We start from the raw sequence: 27,688 nt of genomic DNA, 5'->3' as shown, positions 1-27,688 counted from the left end.
CCCCCTTCTCCAGTCACCTGCCCTCCCTTCTTCCCCGCGGGGGGCGGAAGCGACGAAGGCACCGGTGCGCTCGCCTAAAGCTCCCGCCGATGCGCAGCAGTGACGACGCCTGGTGGTTCCGGAGGCCGACGCACTTCTTGAGTTTCTTCCTGGCCTCAGGTTCCCAACTGGCGTCGGGACGGAATTGGGCCAGACTTTGGCGGCTAGTGGCGTTGAAGAGCCGTGATTCCCGAGAGAGAGATCCCGGAGTCCTCACTCAGTGAAAGGGAGCTGTGGAAGAAAGGTGTTAACAGCAGAGACGCGCCGAAGAAGCCCTAGAGCTGTAAGAGGAATTGACTTCATTTCGTCAGATAGAGGATAGAGAGCCTGATCTGTGCAAAGAGCCCTAGACTCCAAGAGAAGCCTCTGCTAATTAGTCGCCTCTCTTTCTATATTCCTAGTTTTTTCATCTGTATAGAGATGAATTACCCTGGATGATCTCAAAGCCCCTTTCAGTTTGACACTGTAGCTTTTGCATAATAAGGTGTGCTTGGCGTTGGGGAATGGGTGGGTGGGTAGAATTATTGTCTGTGCTTCGGGGTTGAAAGCAAAATGATAATTTGGGCAGACTTTGGTGAATAGGTGCCTGGATAGAAGTTACAGGGTCTTCTCGACCTTGCTGAGTAAACCTGAGAATCAAATGGCTGCATTAGGGTGATCCAGCCAGACTACCTTTACCAAGCCTCACCTTCAGCAACCTAGGAAGTGAAAAATGTTACCATTTTCCCCTAATTCATGATGGAGTACTCATTTGTGACTTTATTTCACTATACTTCGAGCCACATATTCACTCTGTACCACTCTGGGAAGTAATGAGTTCTAGAGATGGTAAAGTAGTACTTTTATTTGTAAGGGAAAACCTTAGAAAATAAACAGATTGAAAGACCTTATTTACCACCTCTCAAGATACCAAAGCTTTGCTCCCTGAGCCTTGAAAAGGCAAATTTAAGATCAAGAACCATGGACAGGTATAGTCTCTTCGGAGATTCACAGGGAAAACCTGTACATTGGAGTGAGATGATAGGACACGATTAGTTTGTAGGCTTTTTTCTTTCTTCCCTTCTCCACTCTGCTCTTTTTGCTCTGTCCATTCGCTGTGTGATCTTCTGTATCTATTTCTCTTTTTGTCTTTTCTTCTCATCTTTCTCCTCTAGGATTCACTGGGATTCCATCCTGGGGACCTCTGATGTGGCCAGAGGTTCCCTATCAATTGCGCCACCTCAGTTCCTGGTCTCTACTACACTTCACCTTGACTCATCCCTTCTCTCTTGCATCATCATCTTGCTGCATGACTCACTTGCATGGGCATTGGCTCACCATTCAGGCACTTGGCATGCTGTGCAGGCACTTGGTTCACAGCGCAGGCACTGGCTCACCATGCAGGCACTCAGCTCACTATGCAGGCACTCACACAGGCACTTGGCTTGACACGTGGGTTCCCACATGGTCACTTGGCTCGCCACGTGGGCACTGGCTCACCGCACAGGCATACTTTCTCTTCTCTTTCACCGAGAGGCCCCAGGGATCGAATCCAGGTCCTCCCATTAGGTAGGCAGAGGCCTTATTACTTGAGCCACATCCACTTCTCCAGTTTGTAGTTTTGAATTCCCCTATGCCCTACAATGTTTTTAAAAGAGAGATTTAAATTCTGCAGAGCAAGGGAGAATGCTGTTAAGAGCATTTAAATAATAATGTTTTAAAGGGGGGAGTGGTTTTAGAGATGGTAAGCTCCAGAAAGAGAAAGTGAAGTGTCCAAAGCAACAAAACTAATTAGTGGCGAATAGGGATTTTTTACAGTATTCAAACAGTGGATGTTAGTGTAGCATTTCTAAAAGTTATTATAGCATTGCTAATGTGAGGACAAGCATTTTAAAAATTATGCTTTTATTAGTAAATTTGGGAATGTGATACTGGATTTCCATTCACTGAATTAATACTGATATAGTATTTTTAATTATAAAAAGTCATTATAAAAGTAATATTAGCTAAATGGTATTATAGTTGGTACATGTCAAAGCATAAATCATGATGATAGCACATGAACAACTGAGTTTTGGAAAACTGTATTAATAGAATCACCTGAAAGAATGTAGGAAATGGGATATTACTTCAACACTGTTTTATGTGGTTTACATTATTGAAACTTTAAATGTAATTTTCAAAGAAAAATGGAGAAAAATATGAAGCTTGCTATGGTGGAAGATACTGTGGAATACTGCTTGTTCCTGATACCAGATGAGCCAAGGGACCCAGAAAAACACAAAGAGATTCTTCAGAAGTATATTGAAAGAATAATGACTCAGTTTGCACCTGTGCTGGTTCCCTATATCTGGCAGAATCAGCCTTTTAATCTCAAATACAAACCTGGGAAAGGTAAATCTTTTTTATCTATCTTGATATATATGACTATTTCATTCTGGCAAAAGTGATGTATAATAATAATCCATAGTTCATTCAGTATTGTCGGGAAGATAGTTATATACTGAACTTTTTAGATTAGTGATACTTGCCTATATACAGTTAAATCCTTAAACATAAAAAAAGGAAAAAAATTTATTTGTATTAATGAAACCCTTTCTAATAGTCATTACCTTAGAACTAACATATATTCAAATGTATTAACCTCAGGACTATTCTTTTGAACTTTCAGTACTTTACCATAATGTATCTACCTACCTATACTAAACAGGTTCAGATGGCTGGCTTCCTTAATTGTGATTCCTTTTGCTATTACTCAGCATTCCTTTCTCTTGATGGAGTTCTTAGTAGGCTGCCTTGTTTCACGTATTTGTTTTGGTGGGAATCTAAGAGGAGCCCTTACCCAGCTTATAAATAGAAAAAAGAATTGGGAGTTATGACCACTATTTACCACTCAGAAGCATTTTGAGTTTCCTTCACTACTTCTCTGTGTTATCAATACTTGAGGTCTGACTTCTGGCTAAATATGGCACTTTTTAAAAATCATTTCTTATAGCTTTACTAAAAGTATTCATGGATAGGTGATGAAAGATGTAGTCACACTGTGATTTATGTAGGGTCTTGTTTGTTATATATGTGCCACTGTCCATGTGACTCTCAATTTAGTGCTTATCTGCTATCTTTTGGTCAAGAATTGACAAATGTCTTCCCTACTGTTAATTTTACTAAACTACTTACTGTTCACTGAAATACAGGTGATAAATATTGGCAAGAAGAGTATCACATTAGTACAACACATCTAAAGCCAACTTCTTATTTTCCTTTAGAAAATCATTTTTACCCTGTGTTTTCTCATCTTGCTTAATGACATTGCCATCCATATAGTTATCAAAACTAGTTAGTAATTCAAAATTATACTCAACTCCTCCCTTTACCATGTTTAGTCAGGCAATAAGTCCTCGTGTGATTACCTCTTAAATATGGCCCCTTCTCTAAATCTCTTTGGCTGCAGTCTAGGGCCTCTTCACCTGCAAAATTACAATAGCCTTCTACTTAAACTCTCTGCTTCCAGTCTCTCCAGTTCTTACACTTTTGCCAGTTACCCTTGTAAAACTCCTGCTTAACATCCTTCAGTGGTTCTCCATTTCTTCAGGATGAAGTTCATCTTAAATATATATAGTTGCTAAGTATATAAAGTTGCTAAAAATATATAAGGGAGTGGTAGCTCAAGTGGTTGAGCACCTGCTTCCCATGTACTGCAGTCCCCTGTACCTCCTAAAAACAAACAAATGAAGAAACCAACTTTCATTGGGAAGTGGATGTAGCCCTGTAGTTGAGCACCTCCTTCCCATGTATGAGGTCCTGGGTTCAATCCCCGGTACTTCTTAAAAAAAAAAACAAAAAAAAAACCCCAGATACTCTAATTGGACCTATTCTAGTTGAATAAAACTTGAGAAATCTGGGGTTGGAAGGAAGCAGAATCGGATAGACTGTTCTTCCCACTTGTTTTTTTTTTTTTTTTTTTTTTTTGCTATGGCAGATCTTGAGACACTGTAAGGCATTTGTTTAAACATTTCTGCTCCACCCAAATCTAGCTTCCTAATATTCCCAGAACACATTATTGTCTGTCATCCCTCTGTGCCTTTGTACGTGCTCTTCCCACTTTCCAGAAAGCCCACTTCTGGTCATTCTTCCAGAGGGTATTGCTCAGATATCACCTCCTTTATGCTCACATAACCCCTAGTGCTGTCTGGAATTCATTACCTTGTTTGAGATGACTTGGTTATCTATCTCTCATTATAGATTTGAGCTCCTTAAGAATAGGCATCTTGTTTCTTGTTTAGGATTGCAACCCCAGCTCCCAGTATAGTACCTGGAACATAGTAGTTAGTCAGTGAATGTTTTTCAGTTGAAATATCACATGTATTTTTATTTGCAATAACAAATTTCCCTGGTTATATGATTGCTTTTCTCTTGTTTTTAGGAAGTGTTCCTGCTCATATGTTTGGCACGACGAAGTTTGGGGATAACATTGAGGATGAATGGTTTATTGTTTACATAATAAAACAGATTACAAAGGAATTTCCAGACGTGGTAGCAAGGTATTGTAGTTATTTTAATAATTTTAAAGGAATTCTATATTGAAACTAAGTGACCACAATTTTGTCATTTTAGTAAGTTTTTCTGCAGTCTGATAGAAATTGTACAAATTTGGGGCCTAGATTTTAAAAGTGACTTCAGAATTTAGCTCACTCTTTTCTTGGAGAAGAATTGAAGGGTCATTAGAGAGTTCAACTTCCAAAACTTTTCAAACAAAACCTACTTATTTTAGGTTTTCTTTTTTCATTTACGTTATGAAATAACAGATACACATGGTAAACAAAATTCAAACAATACAAAAAGGCACACAGTTCTGACTGCCCAGACATAAGTCTCCATTAAATTTCTTGTATATCTTTTTAAAATGATTCCATTCATGTATGTATATACATATTTCACAGAGTTCTTTAATATGTTTTCCCTTATTAGACCACAGCTATATGTTTTTTGAGAAATTATATATAGAAGAAATTTAAAAAGAGAAATAAGTGAACAATTGTATAGGAAGGCGAGTAGGTAACATTGCGTTCTAATTCGGTCTTAAAAATGGGAACTGATCGTTCTCTGTAGTTACAAGATTATGCCAGCAGGGGGAGCTTTTGCCCACTTAACCATTTTTTGTCCTAGTTTTCCTAGGTAGCCCCCAAATTGTTTTTTTAACCATCCAATCCCTAGCAACACAAACAGAAAAAAAGAAAATGTTTTAAAACTTTGCGTTATTTGAACATACATAAAATTACAGAGAATAGTATAATAAACCTGCATGTATCCATCACCTAACTTTAACAATTGCCAACTCATGGTCAGTCTTATTTCATTTATACCTTTTTAAAGCAAATCTTCCATACTATGTCGTTTCATCCTTACATATTGCATTATATAGAATCAAAGAGATAAGGACTCTTATTTTAATACTACTATTATCATAACTAAAAATAATTAGCAATAATTTCTTAATAAGTGATTTTCAAATGAACAAACACAAAAATATTAGTTTCTATCTTTACAGAGCTAATAAGGAGGGACAGTACCTTTTAAGCACAGAGTCTGATATTTATATAATGCTGGTTCACACTCTTTATACAGATGAGGTCTATAAAGCTCTTTTTAAATCCAAAGCATTTACTGTTTTCTTGGTCTTTTAAAAATCATGACAGTGGACTTGGCCGAGTGTTTAGGGCATCCATCTACCACATGGGAGGGCCGCGGTTCAAACCCCAGGCCTCCTTGACCCGTATGGAGCTGGTCCATGCGCAGTGCTGATGCGTGCAAGGAGTGTCCTGCCACGCAGGGGTGTCCCCCACGTAGGGGAGCCCCATGCACAAGAAGTGCACCCTGTAAGGAGAGTCGCCCAGCGCAAAAGAAAGTGCAGCCTGCCCAGGAATGGCGCTGCACACACGGAGAGCTGACGCAGCCAGATGATGCAACAAAAAGAGACACAGATTCCCCTGCCACTGACAACAACAGAAGCGGACAAAGAAGACTCAGCAAATAGACACAGAGAACAGACAACGGGGGGGGAGGGGGGGAGATAAATAAATAAATCTTTAAAAATCATTAGGAAAAAATCACTTCCAGTATGCTCCTTCCAGCTCAATCTTCCTAACATAGAGCTATAACCATTTAACTAGCTTGTTCTAAAACTTTTATTTCCTTTGCCTGCTCATTCTGATTGATCCAGCTAACATTCAGAGCTCTTCACAAGATGATATAACTGTACTTTTCTAGTCTTGTTCTTTATTGGTTGTTGTTCTCCAAATATCCACTTTAAATTACCACCTCCATGCTTTTGCTTATGCTGGTCCCTTTTCCAACAACATGTCAGCTTTTCTCCCTATTTCTCTACTCACTGAAAGTTTAAAAAAGAAAAAAGCTAGAATAGGATATATTTAATACCTTTTTGTGAAAAGAGAGAAAAATAAGAATATATAGACCTGTTAGCTAGATTATATGTAAACAACTCTGGAAGAATATACAAGAAGTAATAGTGATTGGTGGGAAGGAATTGTGCAGATGGGGACAGAAGTAGATAGGAGACTTTTTCATTGTGTATCTTTTTAAAAAGAAAAACATGACTTATTTAAAAATTTAAATTAAAAAAATGCAAATGAGGCAAGACAAAATATCTTTCAATGTCCAAATAATACCTCCTCCATAAAGACTTTTCTAATATCAACTATATGTGATTTTTTCTTCTTTTGAAATACCCTGTTGTACTTTATATATTTTTCATCTTTTGTCTTATTATTTATTTATGTACTTGTTTTCTTTCCTTATCATCTTCCTCCAATGCCTCCTCATAATTTTCTAGTTTCTTTCAGTGCTGAATACCTTTTTTATTTTAAAGATTTTTTTATAATTTAATTCTCTCCCCTTCCCCCCCCCACCCCAGTTGTCTGTTCTCTGTGTCCATTCACTGTGTGTTCTTCTGTGACCACTTCTATCCTTATCAGTAGTACTGGGAATCTGTGTTTCTTTATGTTGCATCATCTTGTTGTGTCAGCTCTCCATGTGTGTGGCGCCATTCTTGGGCCGGCTGCACTTTCTTTCGCACTGGGCGGCTCTCCTTATGGGGCACGTTCCTTGCGCATGGGGCTCCTCTATGCGGGGGGCACTCCTGCGTGGCACGGCACTCCTTGCGCGCATCAGCACTGGGCATGGGCCAGCTCCACACGGGTCAAGGAGGCCTGAGGTTTGAACCACAGACCTCCCATGTGGTAGGTGGACACCCTGTCCCTTGGGCCAAGTCCACTTCCCTGAATGATATCTTAATCATTTTGCTTGCTTACAGCAACCTGCACATGGTAGTATTCAAATATTTACTCAGATGAGGAGGGAAAAATGTATTAGAATTAAAATAAAACTGTTTTAATAACTAGCCAACATATGCTTTTTGACTGCAAAATTGGAACTTCTTTTGCACTAGGATTGAAGACAATGATGGTGAATTCTTGTTAATAGAAGCTGCTGACTTTCTCCCTAAATGGTTGGATCCTGATAGTAGTGCCAATAGGGTATGTATACCCAAGTTTTGAAAATTTACAGAGATGAGTCATGTTGCAGTATTTTCATATATACCTAATGTCTGCAGTACCTACCATGAAAATTAAAATTTATCATTTTACAGGTGTTTTTCCATCGTGGGGAGTTGTGTATTATTCCAGCACCAAGGAAACCAGGAGCAGCATCCTGGTTACCCACCACACCCCCAACAGTCTCACAAGCATTGAATATAATCTCAACACACCCAGAACAAATTTTGGCTTCAGAATCTATTCGAGCTGCTGTGAATAGACGCATCAGAGGGTAAGAAAAATATAGCTTCCATTACTAGGCACGGAGCCTTTGGTTTTATGAAGCTAAGTCTTCCATTGAGTGTAGAATTTCTTTCACTTGAATTAATGCTAGTTTTAATTCTTCATCCCTTTCTTCATGAAAAGACTTTCTAGGATTTTATAACCAAGAAATAGAGATGATGTGTCTTTTAATCCCTCCTGCCAATGTTAAAATCTAGTGCCAATATTCTTGCATTTATTTACCCTAGATATCTTGTCTCTAGCCATAGATTAAAATTTTGAGAACTTTAAGAATAAAAATGTAAGGAAGCACAATGTGTTCAGTTTCTTGTGTGGTTCTGGGCCTACATATGGGGTTCTTTGGCTTATGTGGAACACTTTAGGCTTTATTCACAAGAGAAGGTCTTAGCCTATAACTTATTAGTCAGCCATTCAATACTTGAGTGTCTTTGGAATGTCTACTACCATTCATATCTTAATAATATTATAAAACAGTAAATAATAAATTTCTTTTAACTTTGTTTTAGTATACTTTGTACTATTTTTTAGAAGAATAGATTCTGGTTTTATTCTTATTTCAAAGCATAGTAGGTTTTTGGGTTTTTTTTTCCCCGAAGTAGACTGAAGCAGTGATTTTTAAAACAAAGAAAGCAGAACTAGAACATAATAAATGTTTAATCCTTTCTTTACAGGTACCTAGACCTTTTTTGATTAAGAAAACTGTAGACAAAGTTAGTAACTGCTATAAGTGGATGCCAGGCAGTGGCACATACCAATTTTCCCCAGAGTCCTGCTTTGCAGGGTGTCTGAGTGTGCTGCTCAGGGTCTCTGCTCACACCTGCTGCAATCAGTTGCAGGTTTTAGTCTACAGGTCACTTTTTTCAGTATTTCTTTGTAAACTCTTCAGCATTCTTACAGAATTTTTTACAGTCCTTAGAGTATTCTTCAGCTAGGTCAGCCCCAAGCGGGTGCTTAGGTTGGGGGTCATTCACCAGTGTAATGAGGGACTAGATTACTGGGTCGGTTTTGGTGTCTGACTTCCAGTTTTCAGCACTAATTACTGGCAGACAGACCTGCCCTTTTTCATCAATGTTCTGGTTGTGGATCTTTGTTTTAAAAGTGATCTTCAGTGGTTTGTGCGGGTACTCAGCTGGAAAGTTGATTTTGATTCTGAAAGCTCCCTTATCATATGGAGGATTGTCAGAACAATAAGCCCTTGTCAAGCCAATAAATTAGCTTCATCAACCTGGATGTTATGGAAGTTTTTCATTCCACATTTGTGGATTTCTTCAGGCTCCTTCATCAGCCTCCTGCTGGCTGCCCTCTTGGACCTGGTGCTTTCCATTTCTTTCCACTATTCATTCTCTCTCCTTCCTTGCAGTCTTAAGTGTGTATACATTATCTTTATCTTTACCTCTCTTGCAAGTCTCTAGATTTCACTCTTGATGAACCAACACAAGATAAAATATTAAGGGGAAAGTGAATGGTATTATTTTAGATTTTTATAAATAATAATAAAATTGAATTAATAATGTTCCTTATCCCAGGTATCCAGAAAAAATCCAAGCCTCCCTTCATCGAGCACATTGCTTCCTTCCAGCTGGCATTGTAGCAGTGCTAAAGCAGCGCCCCAGGTTGGTGGCTGCAGCTGTCCAGGCATTTTACCTACGGGACCCTATTGACCTGCGCAACTGTCGAATTTTCAAAACTTTCTTGCCTGAAACACGAATAATGACATCGGTAGGATATCTCTCTTGGTCATTTAGTTTCTCTCACTGGAAAGAAAATCGAAGTGTTATTTTTAAATTATTTGCTAGAAAAAATTAGAAATTTTCTGTTTTGTTATAGCAAGTTAATTCATATTAATACATAAAAAAGAAAAAACTTTTTTGTGTTCTCCCTTCCCAGTGGAGGAAGACACTTGACTTCCATTTTTCTAGCTATTTTCCCCTATTTGAATAATATCCCTCTTGACAATAAAACATTTCGTCTCATAGAGCAGGTGTAGCTCAGTGGTTGAGTACCTGCTTTGCACGTATGAGGTCCCGGATTCAATCCCTGGTACCTCCGAAAAACAAGAGTAGTAATAATAAAACATTTCATCTCTTCCAGAGAATTAAGAATTATTTTTCTACCCCCTCAACCCCCCCAACTGCTATATGATGTAACTAATAATAAGAACTCTATTAGTAATAAAACAATGAAGGCAAATTTTAGGTATATGAGTTATATCTCAATAAAGCTTTTGTTTTGTTTTTTTTTAAGTAGGTTGTGAATAGCTTGGCTTTTCTTTGCATTTCATCTGTGAAAATGAAACTTATGAATGGATTTATTGCTATATTTAACTTTGAAATGAATTCAGATTTTTATTTTCAAGAAAAGGCTAATGTATTTTGTATTCCAATGCCCAGGTCACTTTCACTAAGTGTCTATATGCACAGTTGGTGCAACAAAGGTTTGTGCCAGATCGGCGGAGTGGATACAGGCTGCCTGCTCCATCTCATCCCCAGTTCCGAGCCCATGAATTGGGCATGAAGTTGGTAATGTTGAGCCAGAAATTTTTATTTTTTTCCTTTATGTAAAAGGGTTCTTAACAAAATAATGGTAACACATAGAAAGTCTAGAAATATACCCAGTATATATTAGAATGTAGGAAAATGAGACAAATCAAAATGGAAGGGGAAAATGGATTATTCAGTAAATGATGATAGGACAATTGGAAGCTGTCAGGAAGATTAAAGGTGACAGCTTGATTCCTTATGCCAAAATTTTGTTTTGTCAAGTACTTAATTGTGAAATTTGAAACCATAAAAGTTAAAAAAAAAAAACAAAAAAAACAGGAAAACTTTTTATAACCTGAGTAGGAAAAGTCTTTTTAAGCATGACTTAAAACCAGAAGCTGTAAAAGAAAATATTGAGAAATTTATGTGAAAATTAAGCATTTCTGTGGGGGGAAAAAATAAAAAAAAAATTAAACCAAATGATACTCCACTTTATGTAATATATCACTGCAGCCTTCTAATACCACTGCCAACCAAATAAAATATTAATTTTGCAATATAAATAAGAGTTGATTCCCCTAATATATAAAGCTTCCATGTAAGTCAGTATGAAAAAAAAATAGTAACCAATTAATAGAAAAATATTTAGAATCCATCAACATACAGTCCACAGAAAAGGAAATATAAAAAGCTTTTAATTTAAACATATGAAGAATGTTGAGCCTTGCTCATAATAAAAGAAATGCAATTTAAAGCTATAAGATAGTATTTTTTACCATTAGATTGGCAAATATCAAACCAGTATATTGATAACATACTGGTTTAGTGAGAATATACATGAAGAGATAATCTCAAACATTGTTTATAAGAATGTAAATTGATTAAATCTCTTAGGAAAACAATTTGTCCATATCTATATATATTTAAAATGCGCAAACCCTTCCATATGTTTTACATGTGCACAAAGATTTATTGACAGGATTGTAGCAAAAGACTGGAAACTACTTGAAAGTGTCCATTAGTAAGAGAATAGTTAAATAAATTATGGTCTATCCATGAAGGGAGATGAACAAATTCATTTGTACTCATTTGAAATGATTTCCAAAGTATATGGTTAAGTGAAAAAAAGAAACGTACAGAACAGTATATATGCTGCCATTTAGTGACAAAAGGGGTGGAGTAGGAGAATATACACACCCAGACACACATAAACATACTTAAGTACATAGATTACTTCTGAAGGATATGTAAGAAATTGGTAGTGATAGTTTCCTTTAGAGGGATGAGGGACACTCCCTGTTTAAATCATTTTACCATGTGCATTACTAATTTTTTAAATGTGTATTTTTCACATGTGCATCTACTAATTTTTTAAATGTGTATTTTCCCACAGACATGCTTAAAATGGAGTGATACCCTGTCTTTATGATGTCTGAGACCATGGTCAATTTATTTATAATTTCTTTTAGGCAAGAAATGTTTTGCAAGCCTTTTTTAAGGAATAAGAAATAAATGTAAATTTCTTGTTTTGTAATCAACAGGAGAAAAAATCTTTGAAGAGAAAAAGAATTCTTAATTTTGTATTATTTGCTTTACTTTTATATTATAGTTTTTAATACTCTATAGAGATTGAGTAACTTGGAAATAAATTCAGATTTTTTAAAAAATCCAAAAAGCATTTGTAAATGTCCACGGGCTTATGAGTCCAATCATCTAGTTCTTGAGTGGGGCTAAGTAGAAAGGAAGTAACGTCATAACTAAGGTAACTAAAAGAAACAAAATTCTAACAATCTTATTTAGGCTCATGGATTTGAGATCTTATGTTCCAAATGTAGCCCACATTTTCCTGACTCCGAGAAATCCCTCGTGACTACCTCACCACTCTGGGATGGCTTCCTTGACAGTCTGAAAAAGAATGATTACTTTAAGGTAGGATTTGTGATGCATTTTTTAAAATGTAGAATTTGGGGACAATCAAGCCAGTGATTTAAAGTCCTATAGTCTATATGTAATTTTTAGACATTAAAAGTTAAAGGCACCATTCTAATTCAGTGGTATTCAACTCAGAGTCTTTGAAGTTGGTAATGTGGGAGATGTCTATGAACTGTTTTCAGCATTTTAGAAAAACCAATAATATTTGTACTGTGATAAAATTAATACAATATTTATATCATAAATTGATAAAAACAAACACGAAAACACCAAATTTAAATAAATTAGCAAAGACATGGATAAAAAGATTGCAAAAAGACAGCTAATGAACTTCTCTTAAAATTTTCACCTCATTGGTAGTAAAGATGTGCATAAAGAAGGCTGTTTTCACCTTAGTAAAGAAGAATATGAGTGATTTTTCAGTCTTGTTGAGAGTGTGGTAGAATTAATACTCCTATACATTGCTGGTAACATAAATTGGTAGAACCTTACTGAAAAGCAAGTTGGTAGTGTGTTTCAGAGCTATAGAAAGGTTCAAGCCATGACTGAGAAATTTCACTTCGAATAAGCTGTTTTTAGGAAACATCCAGGAAGGGAACATGTGCACAAGAATCTGATGCACAAGAATACAGACCATATAGCAATATGAAAAAGTGTTTATATTATATTTTTAAAAGAATATTAAATACTAAGTATGATAGCCACTATAAGCATTCATATGAAAAAACAGAAATGTAGTAGTTAAGGTGGCTCATGCTCCTTTTTGGTTCTAGTTGGCAAATTGTTTTGAAACCTACTTACTAATTAATTATATCTTTATAACTAGTTAAATAATAGAAACATGGTAGAAAAAACTTCCAATTTGAAAAGACACCTTTAATGGTTATAAAAGAATTAGGAAACACTACATCTTGCCTAGAACTCATTTTACAAGTGAAGAAACGAGACAAAAAGGTACATTAATGACAAAATAGGGAGTAGGACTCAGGTCTCATGACTCCTGAGCGATGTATTACATAATACACTCCCTCCCTGAAAGTTGCTGGCAAGCAGGTTATTTTAATGACATCATGTAAACAATGTTCTGATAGACTATTCCTCTTTTTTTAAGGGAATGCTAGAAGGTTCTGCTCAGTACCAGGAAAGACTAGAAATGGCAAAGAACTACTTCTATCTCTCAGTAAACAGACCAGAAAGGTGAGTTAAGGAGTTACTCTTGGGGAAGATGCAGAAGTTGAAGTTTCCATATTTTAAAAGATCCTGGCAAGAAATAGTAGAGTGACTACTGAAGTGGGTGGGTTTGGGGGAGAGGAGGAGAAGTTGCTCCAGAAGATCTTTAGAGCTGGCAGTTATAATAGTAACAATAATTGTTGTTGTTGCTATTGTTCTAATGGCTAACATTTTTTGAATACTTATAATGTCAACTACTTGCATTCATTTACTTCTCTTGACAGCCCTGTAAAATAAGTACTATTTATTATTCCCATTTTATAACTGAGAAAGCTGAAGTAAAGAGAGATTAAGTAATTTGTTTAAGGTCACATACCTACTAAGTGTCAGACCTAGGATTTGAACCCAGCAGTCTTGTATTGAGTCATGTGCTTAATTCCTATAGGAGTTCTGGGCTGCGGTTAGCTATTTTAGATGGTGCTTAATCACAGAAAGAAGCAGGCATTCAGCCTGCCAATCAAATCTTATTCTAACTGCCATGCATTTCCTGGGGGAGAAAGAAATGCATACAGGGTTGGAAAGAAGTGGCACTCCTTTTAAATTCAATAGAGGGGAGAGGCTGTGGCTCAAGCAGTTGAGTGCCCACCTCCCATATGGGAGGTACTGGGTTTGGTTCCTGGTGCCTCCTAAAGAAGACAAACCACAAATAGACATCGAGCAAAAAAAAAAAAAAAAAAGGAAACTAAACTGTGAGCAGACTGGGAAGCCACAGATCAGGCTCAACTGATAGAGTATCCGCCTACCACATAGGAGGTCCAGGGTTCGAACCCAGGGCCTCCTGGCCCATGTGGTAAGCGGCCCATGTGCAGTGTTGCTGTGTGCAAAGAGTGCCAAGCCACGCAGGAGTGTCCCCTGTGTGGGGGTGCCCCACACGCAAGGAGAGTGCCCTGCAAGGAGAGCCGCCCCGCACAAAAAGTGCAGCCTGCTGAGCAGTGGCGCCGCACACACGGAGAGCTGACACAGCAAGATGACACAACAAAAAGTGACACAGATTCCCATGCCACCTAATGAGAATGCAAGCAGATACAGAAGAACACACAGCGAATGGACACGAGAGCAGACAACGGGGGGGTGGGGGGCGGAAGGGGAGAGAAATAAAAATAAATCTTAAAAAAAAAAAAAACAGTGAGCAGACAATTCACAAAAAACAACAAGCAGACAATGAGCAACAAAACAAACAAAAAGACCAAAAAAAACCCAACAACACACAAATAGGGAGCAGATGTTGCTCAAGCAGTTGAGCACCTGCTCCCACATGGTAGGTCCCAGGTTCAGTTCCCAGTGTCTCCTAAAGAAAAAAACCAAAACAGACAACGAGCAAAAACAATGAGCAAACAGACAAGGGATATTTCAGGGCAGAGAGTGGAATTCAGTAGAGTTGTTTCATTTCTGGTAATGGTGGAGTAATATATCTTACTAACCCCCTGCCAATTAAAATTATAAATCCTGGCCAAATTAAAAACAAAAACAGCTGTTTGAAGATACTGGGAAACAACAAAAGTAGGCAGAATTGGAGGGACTATGACTTTTGAAAAAGAAAACCACATTGGGTGAGGCGCACTTTTATCTCACTTGTCCTCTGAAGCCACTTCCTAGTCTGTGTGGTGGATGGAAATAGAGTTCAAGCAGAAAGCAGCAGTCTATTTTTTTTAATTTTTATGATTTTGGGGGTAAAATACTGCTTCTGCTTCCTAGGCTGCTGGAAGCAGAGATCATGAAATGGGTTGGCTTAAACAGTGAGGTTTTTTTAGCTTACAGTTTTGAGGCTGAGAAAATACCCAAATCAAGGTGATGCCACATTCACTTCCCACAGACGGTTATTTTTTTTCCAAAGATTTATTTATTTATCCACCCCCCCACACCTTTGCTTGCACTTGCTGTGTCTGTTCATCTTCCTTGTTTCTTTAGGAGGCACCAGGAACTGAACCCAGGCTCTCCAGTGTGAGAGGGAGGCACCTAATTGCTTGGTCCACCTCCATTTCCTACTTTGCTGTGTCTCTCATTATGTTTTTCTTTTTGTATCTCTTGTTGCATCACTTGTTGCATCAGCTTGCCACACTTGCTCAGTGTGCCAGCTCACTGTCTTCTTTCGGAGGCACCAGGAACTGAACCAGGGTCCTCCCATGTGGTAGGTGGGAGCTCAGTCACTTGACCAGCATCTGCTTCCTAGAAGGTTATTCCTGAATACACTTACTTCTAGGGAGGAGGGAAGGGAGTGTGACTAGTGGTGGTGGTCATCAAAGGATGATACTTTCCAAATTTCCAAATTTTTAAAAAGAGTGTGCTAATTTAATTTTTTATATTAAATGGATAAATGTAACTCATATATTTAGACTAGAAGTGAATATAATATTTTACCTCTGGGTGATAGAGATATGAGCATTTGTTATATTATTTTTTGGACTTGTCTGCATTATTGAAATTTCTTAAAAGGAAAATTAAAAGTTACAAACCATCAGTTATCACCCACCACTTATATTGATTTGAGATCAAACTTCTTAGCCATTTCAGGCTTACTGTATTCTCACCCTAGTTTACCTTTTCAGCCTTGTCTTCAACACTTAGGCCAGCGTGGACACTATTTATCCCTGAACATGTTCCTTACTTCCTCGCCTTGATACCAATGCTCCTATTTTCCCCTGCCTGAAGTTTTTTTACCCCATCTTACCTGTCAAAATCCTCAGTAAGGGTAACTCTACTACTGCTTCCTCCTATGACCTTCCATAGCATCTGATACTCCTGTGTGACTTTGTATTTTACCTTTTATTATGATGATTTTTGTATCATTTCTTTCTCCTAGTAATGTTTACATAGCATGGAATAGGGACAATATTCTTTTACCCACATGATTTAGCAAGGTATGTGGATGCTTATTAAATTAAATGAATGCAAGTCCATTATGCAACCTTGATTCAATCCATTCTAATAAATTTAGGTGGGATTCTATCAACTTATATAGTAAGACACATCACTGTTACAGAATAACTTACCTCTGTGTATGTTTCCTCATTGGTGTATAGTAGGAGAGCACAATAAAGGAGACTTTATTTCAAGCCTTGCTCTGTCCAACTAAATGATCTTTAAAAAGTTAAAGAACTTCTCTGGGCTCTAGTTTTCTCATCTGTAAAACAGGATTATCTATCTCATAATAGTAATTAGAGGACTAACTAAGGAAATATATTTAAAATGCTAGTCTGGGGGTGTGGGTGTAGCTCTTGGTTGAGTGCCTGCTTCTCATGTACGAGATCCCTGGTACCACCTTAAAGAAGAAAAAAGAAAAAGATAAAGATGCAGAGTGGGTGTAGCTCAGTAACTGAGCACCTGCTTCACATATATGAGGTTCTGAGTTCAATCTCCAGTACCTCTTAAAAAAAAAAAGTGCTAGTCTGGCATATAATACATGCTATATTAATTTTCAGTGCATACTTTCCTCCAGGGTCTTCCTTTTTCCTCATATATAAATTGAAAGTGTTGTCCTAGATCAATGGCTTTATAATGGTGTTCCTTGGAGTCCTAAAGATCTGCTGAAGAGCCAAAGAAGGCAAAATGGGTAGGTCTCTGGGCCTCTAGCCTCCACATCAATCAAAGCAGTTTTTCTTTGAGCTCTTCTATAATTTTAGAGGTCCTGGTAAAATTTTATTAGAAAAAAAGGAGTTTACAACCTTTAAAACAAAAGGTATTTAAAAACCATTAGGCGTCAGGAAGCAGACCCAGCCCAATGGATAGGGCGTCTTCCTAACACATGGGAGGTCCGCAGTTAAAACCCTGGGTCTCCTTGACCGGTGAGCTGGCACGCATGCTAATGCACGCAAGGAGTACCCTGCCACACAGGGGTGTCCCCTGCATAGGGGAGCCCCACGTGAAAGAAAGTGCAGCCTGCCCAAGAATGGTGCCGCACACATGAAGAGCTGACACAGCAAGAAGATGCAACTAAAAGAAACACAGATTCCCGGTGCCTCTGATAAGAATAGAAGCGGTCACAGAAGAACACACAAGCAAATGGACACAGAGAGCAGACAACTGGGGAGGGAGAGGGGAGAGATAAATAAAAAATAAATCTTTTTAAAAAATAAAAATAAAAAATAAAAACCACTAGGTTACGGGAAGTGGACTTGGCCCAATGGATAGGGCATCTGCCTACCACATGGGAGGTCCACGTTTCAAACACCGGGCCTCCTTCACCTGTGTGGAGCTGGCCCATGTGCAGTGCTGATGCACGCAAGGAGTGCCCTGCCACGCACCCCAGTAGGGAGCCCCACGTACAAGGAGTGCACCCCGTAAGGAGAGTTGCCCAGCACGAAAGAAAGTGCAGCCTGCCCAGGAATGGTGCCGCACACACGGAGAGCTGACACAACAAGATGACGCAACAAAAAGAGACACAGATTCCTGGTGCCACTGATAAGGATAGAAGAGGTCACAGAAGAACACACAGCGAATGGACACAGAGAGCAGACAACTGGGGCGGGGGGGGGAGGGTGAGAGGAGAGAGAGAAAGAAAAAAATAAATCTTTAAAGAAAGAGAAAAAAAACCATTAGGCAAGATGCTCTTCCAGCTTTAAAATACTGTTTTCTCTCTCTTTTTTTTATTTTATTATTCTATGCTCTTCTATAAAGAACTATCCATGTCTTATTTTTTATAGCTTTCTTGCTATGAGCCCAGGTGAAGAAACCTTAACCTTATTACAGACAATACCATTTGATGTGGAAGAGCTTAGGAAAGAAGAAGTTAATCTTCCCCCCGAGGATGGTAAGTGATGAATTAAGATAGAGTGGGGGGGGAGGGGGAGGGAAGACAGACAAAAATTTTTAAAAAGCTAAAAAGGATAGAGTGGAGGGTTTAGAATGAGTTAAAACATTCCACTAAGTCTCACAGTGTCCTTCCTCGAGAGTACCTTTCATATGACTACTACGGCAATTCATGCTTTCTCCTTTTTCAGATGACAGTTGGTTAGATCTCTCACCAGATCAGCTGGATCAATTACTGCAGGAAGCTGCTGGCAAAAAAGAATCAGAGTCCATTCCCAAGGAAGAGGAGCAGAATTATGACTTAACTCAAGTCTCAGAGAGCATGAAAGCTTTCATAACCAAAGTCTCCACCCATAAGGGAGCGGAACTGCCCCGGTATGTAATTTGTATTGACATACTTATCTGAATAGTAATAACCCAAATGAAGTCATCCCGTTAGCCATTTGCACTCTTCTTTTTGAATAAAGGAGTTGTACTACCTTGTTTCCCTCTTTTGATATCTAACAATAGTAACTTACTTACCTGGAGTCATACTTCTGGCTGCCTCATCCTTTGCAGTCCTTGAAGTAAGCCAGAAAGACCACTCAACAGATCTAAAAGTCACCATCTCAGAGGCCTACAGGGAAACTATGTACTTTATAACTTAGGCTTTTACTCAGAGCCTTATGGACTCTTAATATCTAGTTCTCAAACAGGCTCAGACTTCTGATCTGCTACCACACAACAAACTGGAAGCTGCAAACTCATTTCTGTTACTCTAAATCCAGTAAGCATAAGAATAAAGTAGCCATTATACATAGGGGTTTTTTAATTTTAGCTATAATTTTCCTTGCTGTACCTTTTTTTTTTCTTTTTCTCTTTTTCTTTTTGTATTGCCTGTGTGGGGAAGGGTGATCTTGAGCCTGCAGAGGCAAGCTGGCTCTAGACTTCTCCAAGTTCATATCTCTTTATCTCTTTGCCTCCTACTCTACCTCTTTTGCGTCTCTATTACTATGTCTTTCTGGTAGTTTTCCTAAAAATGGCACCACTTTAGAAAAATTTCCAAAGAATTGTGTTCAGGGTAAATTAATTATCTTTTTCCTTTAAATTTGCAGAGACCCTTCAGAGGCTCCAATCACATTTGATGCAGATTCTTTTCTTAATTATTTTGATAAGATTTTAGGTAAGTTACAGTATGAGGTTTATTTTCAATTTGAAACTAAAGTACAGCTCTTGCTAGGTCATTAGATCTCTTGGAAGTCAAAAATGTTTTTTGTCTCTTCATGGTTTTGAGTTGTTTTCAACCATGATATTACTGTCCGATTGAATTATTTTTCAGAGGATGCCTACCTCAGTGCCTAACTTAGCTGCTCAATAAATATTTGTGGGTGAGTGAATGTTGTGTTTAGGTAGGGTTTTATCTTGGCTCCTATACCATACTGCTTTTTTCTTAGATTTACTATATTTACAAATAAATAAGAAATGGCCAAACAACCCAATAGAAAAAAAAATCAATAAAGGGTATGAATAGACAGTTGACTGAGGAGGTATAGTCAATAATTTTTTTTTTTTAAGATTTATTTTATTTATTTCTCCCCACTCCTTATTGTTTGCAATGCTGTGTCTGCTTGTTATGTGCTGGTCTTCTTTTCAGGAAGCACTGGGAACTGAACCCAGGACCTCCGATGTGGGAGGGAAACCACCTAATCACCTAAGCCACCTCTGCTCCCTACTTTGTTGTGTCTCTCATTGTGTTTTTTCCTTGTGTCTCTTGTTGCATCATCTTGTTGCGTCAGCTCACCATGCCTCCCCATCGTGTCAGCTGGCCATCATGATCCTCTTCTTTAGGAGACACTAGGCACCAAACCTGGGACCTCCCATGTGGTAGGCAGGAGCTCAGTCACTTGAGCCACATCCGCTTCCCTTAATAAATTTTTTAAAATAATTGAATGTCACTAATAAACAGGTAAATACAAAACAAAAATGAATTTATTTTTTGCCCATCAGACTGATAAAGATTTAAAAGATTGATAATCAATTTTCTCAAGAGTTGAAGAAATGGTTGCTTTCAAACTCTTGGGGTGGAAGTGCAAGTTGCCTTTTTGCAAGGAAGTTTGGTACTCTAGAATGTTATAATCTTAGACTTAGCAATTCCATTTCCAGTAATGTACTCTATGAAAAAGATGTATATGCTAAGATGATCATTGTAGCATTTTAATAGCAAAAATGGGGAAACGGACTTTGGCCCAGTGGTTAGGGCGTCCGTCTACCATATGGGAGGTCCGTGGTTCAAACCCCGGGCCTCATTGACCCGTGTGGAGCTGGCCCATGCGCAGTGCTGATGCGCGCAAGGAGTGCCGTGCCACGCAGGGGTGTCCCCCGCGTAGGGGAGCCCCACGCGCAAGGAGTGCACCTCTAAAGGAGAGCCGCCCAGCGCGAGAGAAAGTGCAGCCTGCCCAGGAATGGCGCCGCCCACACTTCCCGTGCCGGTCAGCGGACAAAGAAACAAGACGCAGCAAAAAGACACAGAAAACAGACAACCGGGGGAGGGGAGGGGAATTAAATAAAATAAAAATAAATCTTTAAAAAAAAAAAAATAGCAAAAATGTAGACTATCCTATGTGTCCACCTAGATGGAAGTGATTAAATAAATCATGGTGCTGCCATATTTTGAACTACTATGCAGCCTAGAATGAGGTCCATATATATTCAGACAGAGAAGTACCTCCAAGACATATAAATAAGTGAAAAAACAAAGCATAGTTTCAATATTATGGTGGCATGGAGTTATGTCCACCAGGAAAATATCTTCTTAATCTTAATCCATTCCTGTGGTTGAGAACCCATTGTAAATAGGACCTTTTGTTGAGGTTATTTCAGTAAGGCACAGTTCAACTGAATCAGAATGTGTCTTAATCCTATTACTGGAGACCTTGTAGAGAGACTGTAGAAAGAAAAGCCACAGGAGAAGCAAGAAGCTGGCAGAGAAAGGAGAAGGTGCCGCCAGGTGCATTGCCATGTGGCAGAAAAGCCAGAGACCACCTTGGGCACTGTGGAGTTATGAGGGCAAGTGGATTCATTTTACTTGTCTTGTTGCTAGATGATCAGTAGCTGATCTGTTATGGCATTCACTTCCAGATTAATTTTCTGTGCTTAAGGTATGTGCATATGTGCTTTACAGAATAAAACATCTGAATTAAAAAAAAAAAATGCCAAAGACCAAGGATCACCAGAAGCCAGCCCCAGAATGCCACAGTCTTCCAGGAGAAAACCTCACCTTGCTGATGCCTTGATTTTAGACTTCTTTTGGCTTCAAAACCATGAGCCCATGAGTCAATAAATTCCCATTGCTTAAGTCAACCCATTGTGTATGGTATTTGTTTTAGCAGCTGGGAAACTAGTTCAGTTTCTGATCCCATGAGTGGGGTGCTGCTATGACAAATACCTAAAAAAATGTTGAAATGACTTTGGAATTGGGTAATGGGTAGAGGCTAGAAGAGTTGTGAGATGCTTGATAGAAAAAGCCTCAGTTGCTTTGAAGAGACTATTAAAGGTACATATGATGAGGCTTTAGAAGGAAATAATAAAGTGTTATTGGAAATGGGAAGAAATAGATTCTTATTAGAAAGTGGCAGAGAACTTGGCAGAGTTGTGTTCTTATGTTGGATTGAAAGTGAAAGTGGGAAGCAGATGTGGCTCAAGTGATAAGGCCTCTGCCTACCATATGGGAGGACCCAGGTTCAATCACTGGGACTGCCTGGTGAAAACAAAGAAGAGAAAGTGTGCCTGTGCAGTGAGCTGAGTGCCTGCCTGGTGAGCCAAGTGCCCATGTGAGTGCCCATGTGGTGAACCAGTGCCCACACAAGTGAATCAAGCAGCAAGGTGATGACGCAACAAAAGAGAGATGAAGGGGAAAGTCAATGAAGCACAGCAGAGACCAGGTGCAATTGACCGGGAAACCCTCTCCACATCAGAGGTCCCCAGGATCGAATCCCAGTGAATCCTAGAGGGGAAAAATGAGAAGAGAAGACACAAAAGAGAAACAGATACAGAAGATCACACAGCAAATGGACACAGACAGCAAATGCGGGTGGAGGAAGGGAAAAAATAAATCTTTAAAAAAAAGAAAAGAAAATGGAAGTAAGCAATGAACTTGCATATTTAGCTGAGGAAATTTCCAAGCTAAGTGTGGAAGGTGCAGGTTTTTCTTTGCTGCTTATAGTGAAATGAGAGAAGAAAGGGATAACCTGAGAACTGAATTCTTAAGCACAGGAAAACCAGAAATTAATGGTTTGGAAAATTCTGAGCCTGTCTAGATATTATGCTCTGAAACTGGCCAGAAGCAGCTCTCTGGAATTTTCCTGCACTTTTGGGAAGTGACTCCTAACTGGCCAGAAGCAGCTCTCTGGAATTTTCCTGAGCTTTTGGGAAGTGACTCCCTAGAGAACAAGCTTCCATTCTTTGCTTTGAAAGGTTTGGCTGAATATGGATCTAGTCAGCCTTTTTAGTGGAAGTCAGGATTGGAAATGCAATTATCCAGGAAGGATCTTTGGAAAGTTCTATTGTCTGATGATTTGAACCCACTGGAACTTGAAGGAAAGCTGATGAGGTTTTTGCAAAATTTTTATAAGCAGAACTACTGTCAGCCTGGACTAAAAGGTACAGAGAAGGGACATAGGGAAAAAAGAATGACTTTAAGGGCAAAACCATGGAAGCAAAGGTCTGGACTGAAAAGATATTTTCAGAGCAAGATAGTAGGCCTACCCATGTGTGTGGAAAAGGCATTCCATCCTAATGCTTGGAGCAGGCAGACCGTCTGCCGTAGCACGTGGAGGGGACAGGCGTTGTGCCCCATTGTTCAGAAAGAGTGCGACCAACACAGTGCTCACAGATGGTGGGGCCTGTACCCCCAGGCATTTGAGGAGATCCTGGTCCCCATCCCAGTGCTCAGAGAGGGTAGGGCCTACACTCCAGTGTTCAGGGAGAATCTGGCACAACACAGGCCCTTGGAAGGGGTGGGGCTGCTGCTCCATCAGGACCTGAGGACAAAACATCAAGCCACAGATGGCTCTCAGATCTTGAGATCTAATGGAGTGTGCTCCACTGGGTTTCAGATTTGTTTGGGACCATGTTTTCCTTTTAATTTCTCCCTTCTACCATGGGAGTGTTTATCTTCTGCCTGTCCCACCATTGTATATTGAAAGCAGATAACCTGTTGTCTAGGTTTCACAGGTCCATCAGACAGAGGCATTTAGTCCTGAATGGACCACACCCATAACCAGTTCTGATGAGACTTTGGATTTAGCATTGATTTAGGGATGTTTTTATGGAATGAATGTATTTTACTTGTGGAATAACATGTCTTTTGGGGGTCCACAGGGCAGACTGTGGAAGTTTGAAGTTACGTACCCTAGAAAAACATATTCGTTTTTTTTTTAAAAGATTTATTTATTTATTTACCCTCTCCCCGCCACCCCTGTTGTCTGTTCTCTGTGTCTATTTGCTGCATCTTCTTTGTCCGCTTCTGTTGTGGTCAGCGGCACGGGAATCAGTGTTTCTTTTTGTTGCATCATCTTGTGTCAGCTTTCCGTGTATGTGGCGCCATTCCTGGGCAGGCTGTATGTTCTTCTGCGCTGGGTGTCTCTCCTGACGGGGTGCACTCTTTGCGCATGGGGCTCCCCTACCCAGGAGACACCCCTGCATGGCAGGGCACTCCTTGCGCGCATCAGTACTGTGCATGGGCCAGCTGCACACGGGTCAAGGAGGCCCAGGGTTTGAACCGTGGACCTCCCATGTGGTAGATGGACGCCCTTACTGCTGGGCCAAGTCCACCGCCTGAAAAACATGTTCTTAATCTTAATCTCTTGCTGTGGGTGTGAACCCATTGTAAATTGACCTTTTGATGAGGTTATTTCAGTTAAGATGTGACCCAACTGAATCAGAATGGGTCTTAATCCTGTTACTGGAGGTCATATGGAGAAGGCCATGAGAGAAACCACAGGAGAAGCAAGAAGCTGGAAGTCAGTGGAACCTTGGAAAAAAAGAAGATGCTGCCATGTGCATTGTCATGTGGTAGAAAAGCCAGAGACCAAGGATCACCAGAAGTCAGCCCCAGAATACTGTAGTCTTCAGGGAAAAAGCCTTACCTTGCTGGTGCCTTGATTTTGGGCTTCTCCTAGCCTCAAAACTTACCGTTATTTAAGCCAACCCTTTGTATGGTATTCGTTGTGCAGCTGGGAAACTAACGTAAATAGATATATTATATATATTTATATAATATATATTTAATCTATAAAAAAATAATGTGCTTTTATGTGTGTATGCACATATGTACAGAACTGCATAAAGGTCTGGATACCCACTAACTGTTAAAAGATGCTTTCTTCTAGGAAGAGGTGAGATGTGAGGCAATACTTCTGTATGGCTTGAAGGTTTGAATATGTTCATGTGTTATGTAGTTTTGTTTTTTAATTTTTAAGAGAAATATTTTAACTAATTGAATTGGCAGTTTTTTTAAAAGTAGAATCCTTCAGCTCAGCCTTTGTACTTTTTAGCAAATGTCCATCAGCTAATTTACCACTTTGTGGAAGGGGTTTTTGTGAAGTAGTTTGGTTATATAAACTACTATATATGGTCTTCTGCAGGTAGCGTTTTAATTCTTCTGAGAAGTGTAATCACTTTTTTAAAAATTAGTAAGTGCTGTTTCTGTGTTGGGGTCTGTATAGGACCAAGGCCTCATGAGTCAGACTCTGATGATCTAGAGGAAGAAGACTTTGAAGGTTTAGACAGTGATGATGACTTGGACCTTGAAATACAGGAGCCTGGAGAAGAGGCTTCTCTGAAAGGAACTCTCGATAATCTGAAGTCATATATGGCCCAGATGGACCAGGAACTGGCACACACCAGCATTGGCAAAAGTTTCACCACCCAGAAGCAAGTGGTATGTGTGTTTTTAACCTCTTTCCCCTTCTGAATCTCTTATGATGGTTAGCTAAAACGTTATTTTTGCCTTGGCTTTCTTTTCTTTTGATATATGAGATTTGAAATAAAAAAGAATGCTAATTTGTCCCTAACTCTGGTAGGATGAAGTGTTATTAACTTTATTTTCCTAAATATCGAATTAATTATATTATTCACTATTATCCATCAGGATTTAAAATAAAAAACAGGTAATGTCTTCAAATTAGAATGCGATTGTGTACTACTACTGCTAGTAGCTTGAATTGATTTCAAAAAAAAAAAGAGAGGGAAACGGACATGGCTCAACTGATAGAGTGTCCCCCTACCATATGGGAGGCTCAGGGTTCGGTACCCAGGGCCTCCTGGCCCATGTGGTGAGCTGGCCCACGCACAGCACTGCCGCGTGTGAGGAGTGCCATGCCATGCAGGAGTGTTGCCTGCGTAGGGAAGCCGCACACACAAGGAGTGTGCCCTGCATTGAGCCACCCCTTGCAAAAAAGGCGCAGCCTGCCCAGGAGTGGCGCCGCACACATGGAGAGTTGACACAGCAAGATGACGCAACAAAAAGAGACGTAGATTCCTGGTGCCGCTGAGAATGCAAGCAGACACAGAACACACAGCGAATGGACACAGAGAGCAGACAACTGGGGTGGGTGGGGGGAATAAATTAAAAATTTATCTTTAAAAAAAAGAGGGAAAGAATCTTAAATATCTAACTTTAAATCTTAACACTGGTTGTTTTGTGTTTCTTTAATTTAGAGCCAATTTAGAATTCTTCTACTCACATTTTTATCTTAATTTTTATGCCAGCACTGTCTAACACTAGATAGAAGCATGATGGAAAGAGCATGGATTCTAGAATATCATAGATTGGAGTTGGAAATCCTGCTCAGCTCTCCACTATGTACTTACCCTTTAACCAATAATCCTCATATTAGAATTAACCTCAGAACCAAATGAGACAACAATAAAACCCATCAAGCCCTTAATTAATATTAATTCTTCTTGCTCTGAATATCTTAACCACATTTAAAGCTATAATCACTCGCAATTGTTGTTGCCAAACCTAATAGAAACCATGCATTAGAGTTATCTAAAGCAGTATTTCTTAAACTTTAAGGTGAATATGAAGCAGTTAAGGATCTTGTTAAAATATAGATTCTGATTATGTAGGTCTGGGGTGAGGCCTATGATTTTTCATTTCTAATAAACTACCAAGTGATGCAGATGCTGCTGGTCCATGATATAAAGATCTATAGATCAAGCTGCTAACTTTTAAATCCCTTCCCCAACCTGTGAAATCAGAGGCCCATGTAACAATTCATTCTTTCTGTTTGGACCCTACAAAGCCTTAAAAGGATATCTTACATCTCTCATTTGGAAGAAAATTTAGACTTTTGATTCTCTCTTTTAAACTGTTTGTTATATTTACCTCTTTTAGAACACCTAGGCAGTTTATAAATATACCTCCTTAACTCTGCTTATCTCCCTTAGGCTATTTTAAAATAAGGGAGAAATCCATTCCACTTGTAGAATTTTTTCTTAGAAAGGAGTATTATATATATTGGAACCAAATTTTTATATGAGTGCTAAATAGTTTATTAGACTTCATTTTTGCTTTCTAGCACAAAAGCTAAAATATTTCCTTTTTATTTGGAATTAAAGTTTACCTTTTGCTTGGTTAGCTTTTTATTATAACTACCACCTAACTTAATGGAATCTCATGTCATGATTTTCTTTTCCCTCCGTGAATTAGAAACCTCTGTTCCAGACTACCAGTAATAGTTCAGATGAAGAAGATTCTGGTACAGGAGAACCTGTTATGGCACCTGTGGATGTAGACCTTAACCTGGTTTCAAATATATTGGAATCCTATAGCTCCCAAGCTGGACTGGCAGGACCTGCTTCCAACCTTTTACAAAGCATGGGAGTGCAACTGCCTGACAACACTGATCACAGATCCATACGTAAGCAAATGAAAGATTGACAATACACCCAGCTTCTCTTTTTTCTTCTAAAAATTGCCTGATTGTGTTAATTTCTATTTTACTCATTTAATAAAAATGTTTCTTCATTACAAGTTTTACAAGTGGACTTCTCCTCCATGAGTACAAATGTGGCCATTTGTGCATTGATCTTTATAATCTCAACTCTGGGCCACACACAAGGTTCTAAAGTGCTGCAGAATAGACAGGATCAAGGCCCTGAGGAACTGTCCCTGTTAGGAACACCCTGTGGCTGTGCACCGTCAGTATAATTTTAAGTATTTAATTTTTACCTTTAGTTGTATTCATTCTCGGGTCAGCATTCCAAGTTGATAAATTGGGTTTGATACTGCATTTACTTTTTATAATTTTTTAAATGAAGTATAACATTCAAAGTAAAGTGCACAAATCTTAAGTGTATGGTCCATGAATTATTGCATGTATGCGACTCTACCTAAATCAAGATATAGAACTTATTTACTTTTTTTATAACAACTTTATT

At 38.9% G+C, this 27,688-nt stretch overlaps 2 protein-coding genes and 1 pseudogene across 2 annotated transcripts in view; 1 reads left to right on the top strand and 2 right to left on the bottom strand.

The window, feature by feature from the left end:
- Positions 1–65, bottom strand: part of FAM149B1 (family with sequence similarity 149 member B1) — an 81,856-nt gene extending 81,791 nt beyond the window's left edge. The window contains exon 1 of the mRNA XM_058299009.2: positions 18–65. The gene's annotated coding sequence lies outside the window, so the exon portion shown is untranslated. The remainder of the gene's footprint in view (positions 1–17) is intronic.
- On the top strand, positions 13–27,281 carry ECD (ecdysoneless cell cycle regulator). Its single transcript, XM_004473824.4, has 14 exons — positions 13–322; positions 2,204–2,412; positions 4,442–4,559; positions 7,484–7,571; positions 7,685–7,863; positions 9,401–9,593; positions 10,265–10,393; positions 12,155–12,283; positions 13,398–13,483; positions 18,157–18,263; positions 18,454–18,637; positions 19,357–19,424; positions 24,967–25,181; positions 26,958–27,281. Exons 2-14 carry the CDS (start codon positions 2,208–2,210, stop codon positions 27,186–27,188), a joined length of 1,932 nt encoding a protein of 643 aa, XP_004473881.2. The 5' UTR covers positions 13–322; positions 2,204–2,207; the 3' UTR covers positions 27,189–27,281.
- On the bottom strand, positions 8,714–9,198 carry LOC139439175 (ubiquitin-conjugating enzyme E2 L3 pseudogene; annotated as a pseudogene).
- Positions 27,282–27,688: the final 407 nt, after the last annotated feature.

Source organism: Dasypus novemcinctus, chromosome 6, assembly GCF_030445035.2.
Source record: "Dasypus novemcinctus isolate mDasNov1 chromosome 6, mDasNov1.1.hap2, whole genome shotgun sequence".
Taxonomy (NCBI): domain Eukaryota; kingdom Metazoa; phylum Chordata; class Mammalia; order Cingulata; family Dasypodidae; genus Dasypus; species Dasypus novemcinctus.
The sequence above is the reverse complement of the archived record's forward strand: the minus strand, read 5'-3'. Positions and strand labels throughout refer to the sequence as shown.

What these genes read in the sequence shown, in the direction of transcription:
- ECD (XM_004473824.4), top strand. Translation starts at nt 2,208, where the DNA reads ATGGAGAAAAATATGAAGCTTGCTATGGTGGAAGATACTGTGGAATAC. An exon ending in CAAATACAAACCTGGGAAAG is followed by an intron (nt 2,413 to 4,441) that starts GTAAATCTTTTT and finishes TCTTGTTTTTAG; the next exon opens with GAAGTGTTCCTGCTCATATG. An exon ending in AAAAGAATGATTACTTTAAG is followed by an intron (nt 12,284 to 13,397) that starts GTAGGATTTGTG and finishes TCTTTTTTTAAG; the next exon opens with GGAATGCTAGAAGGTTCTGC.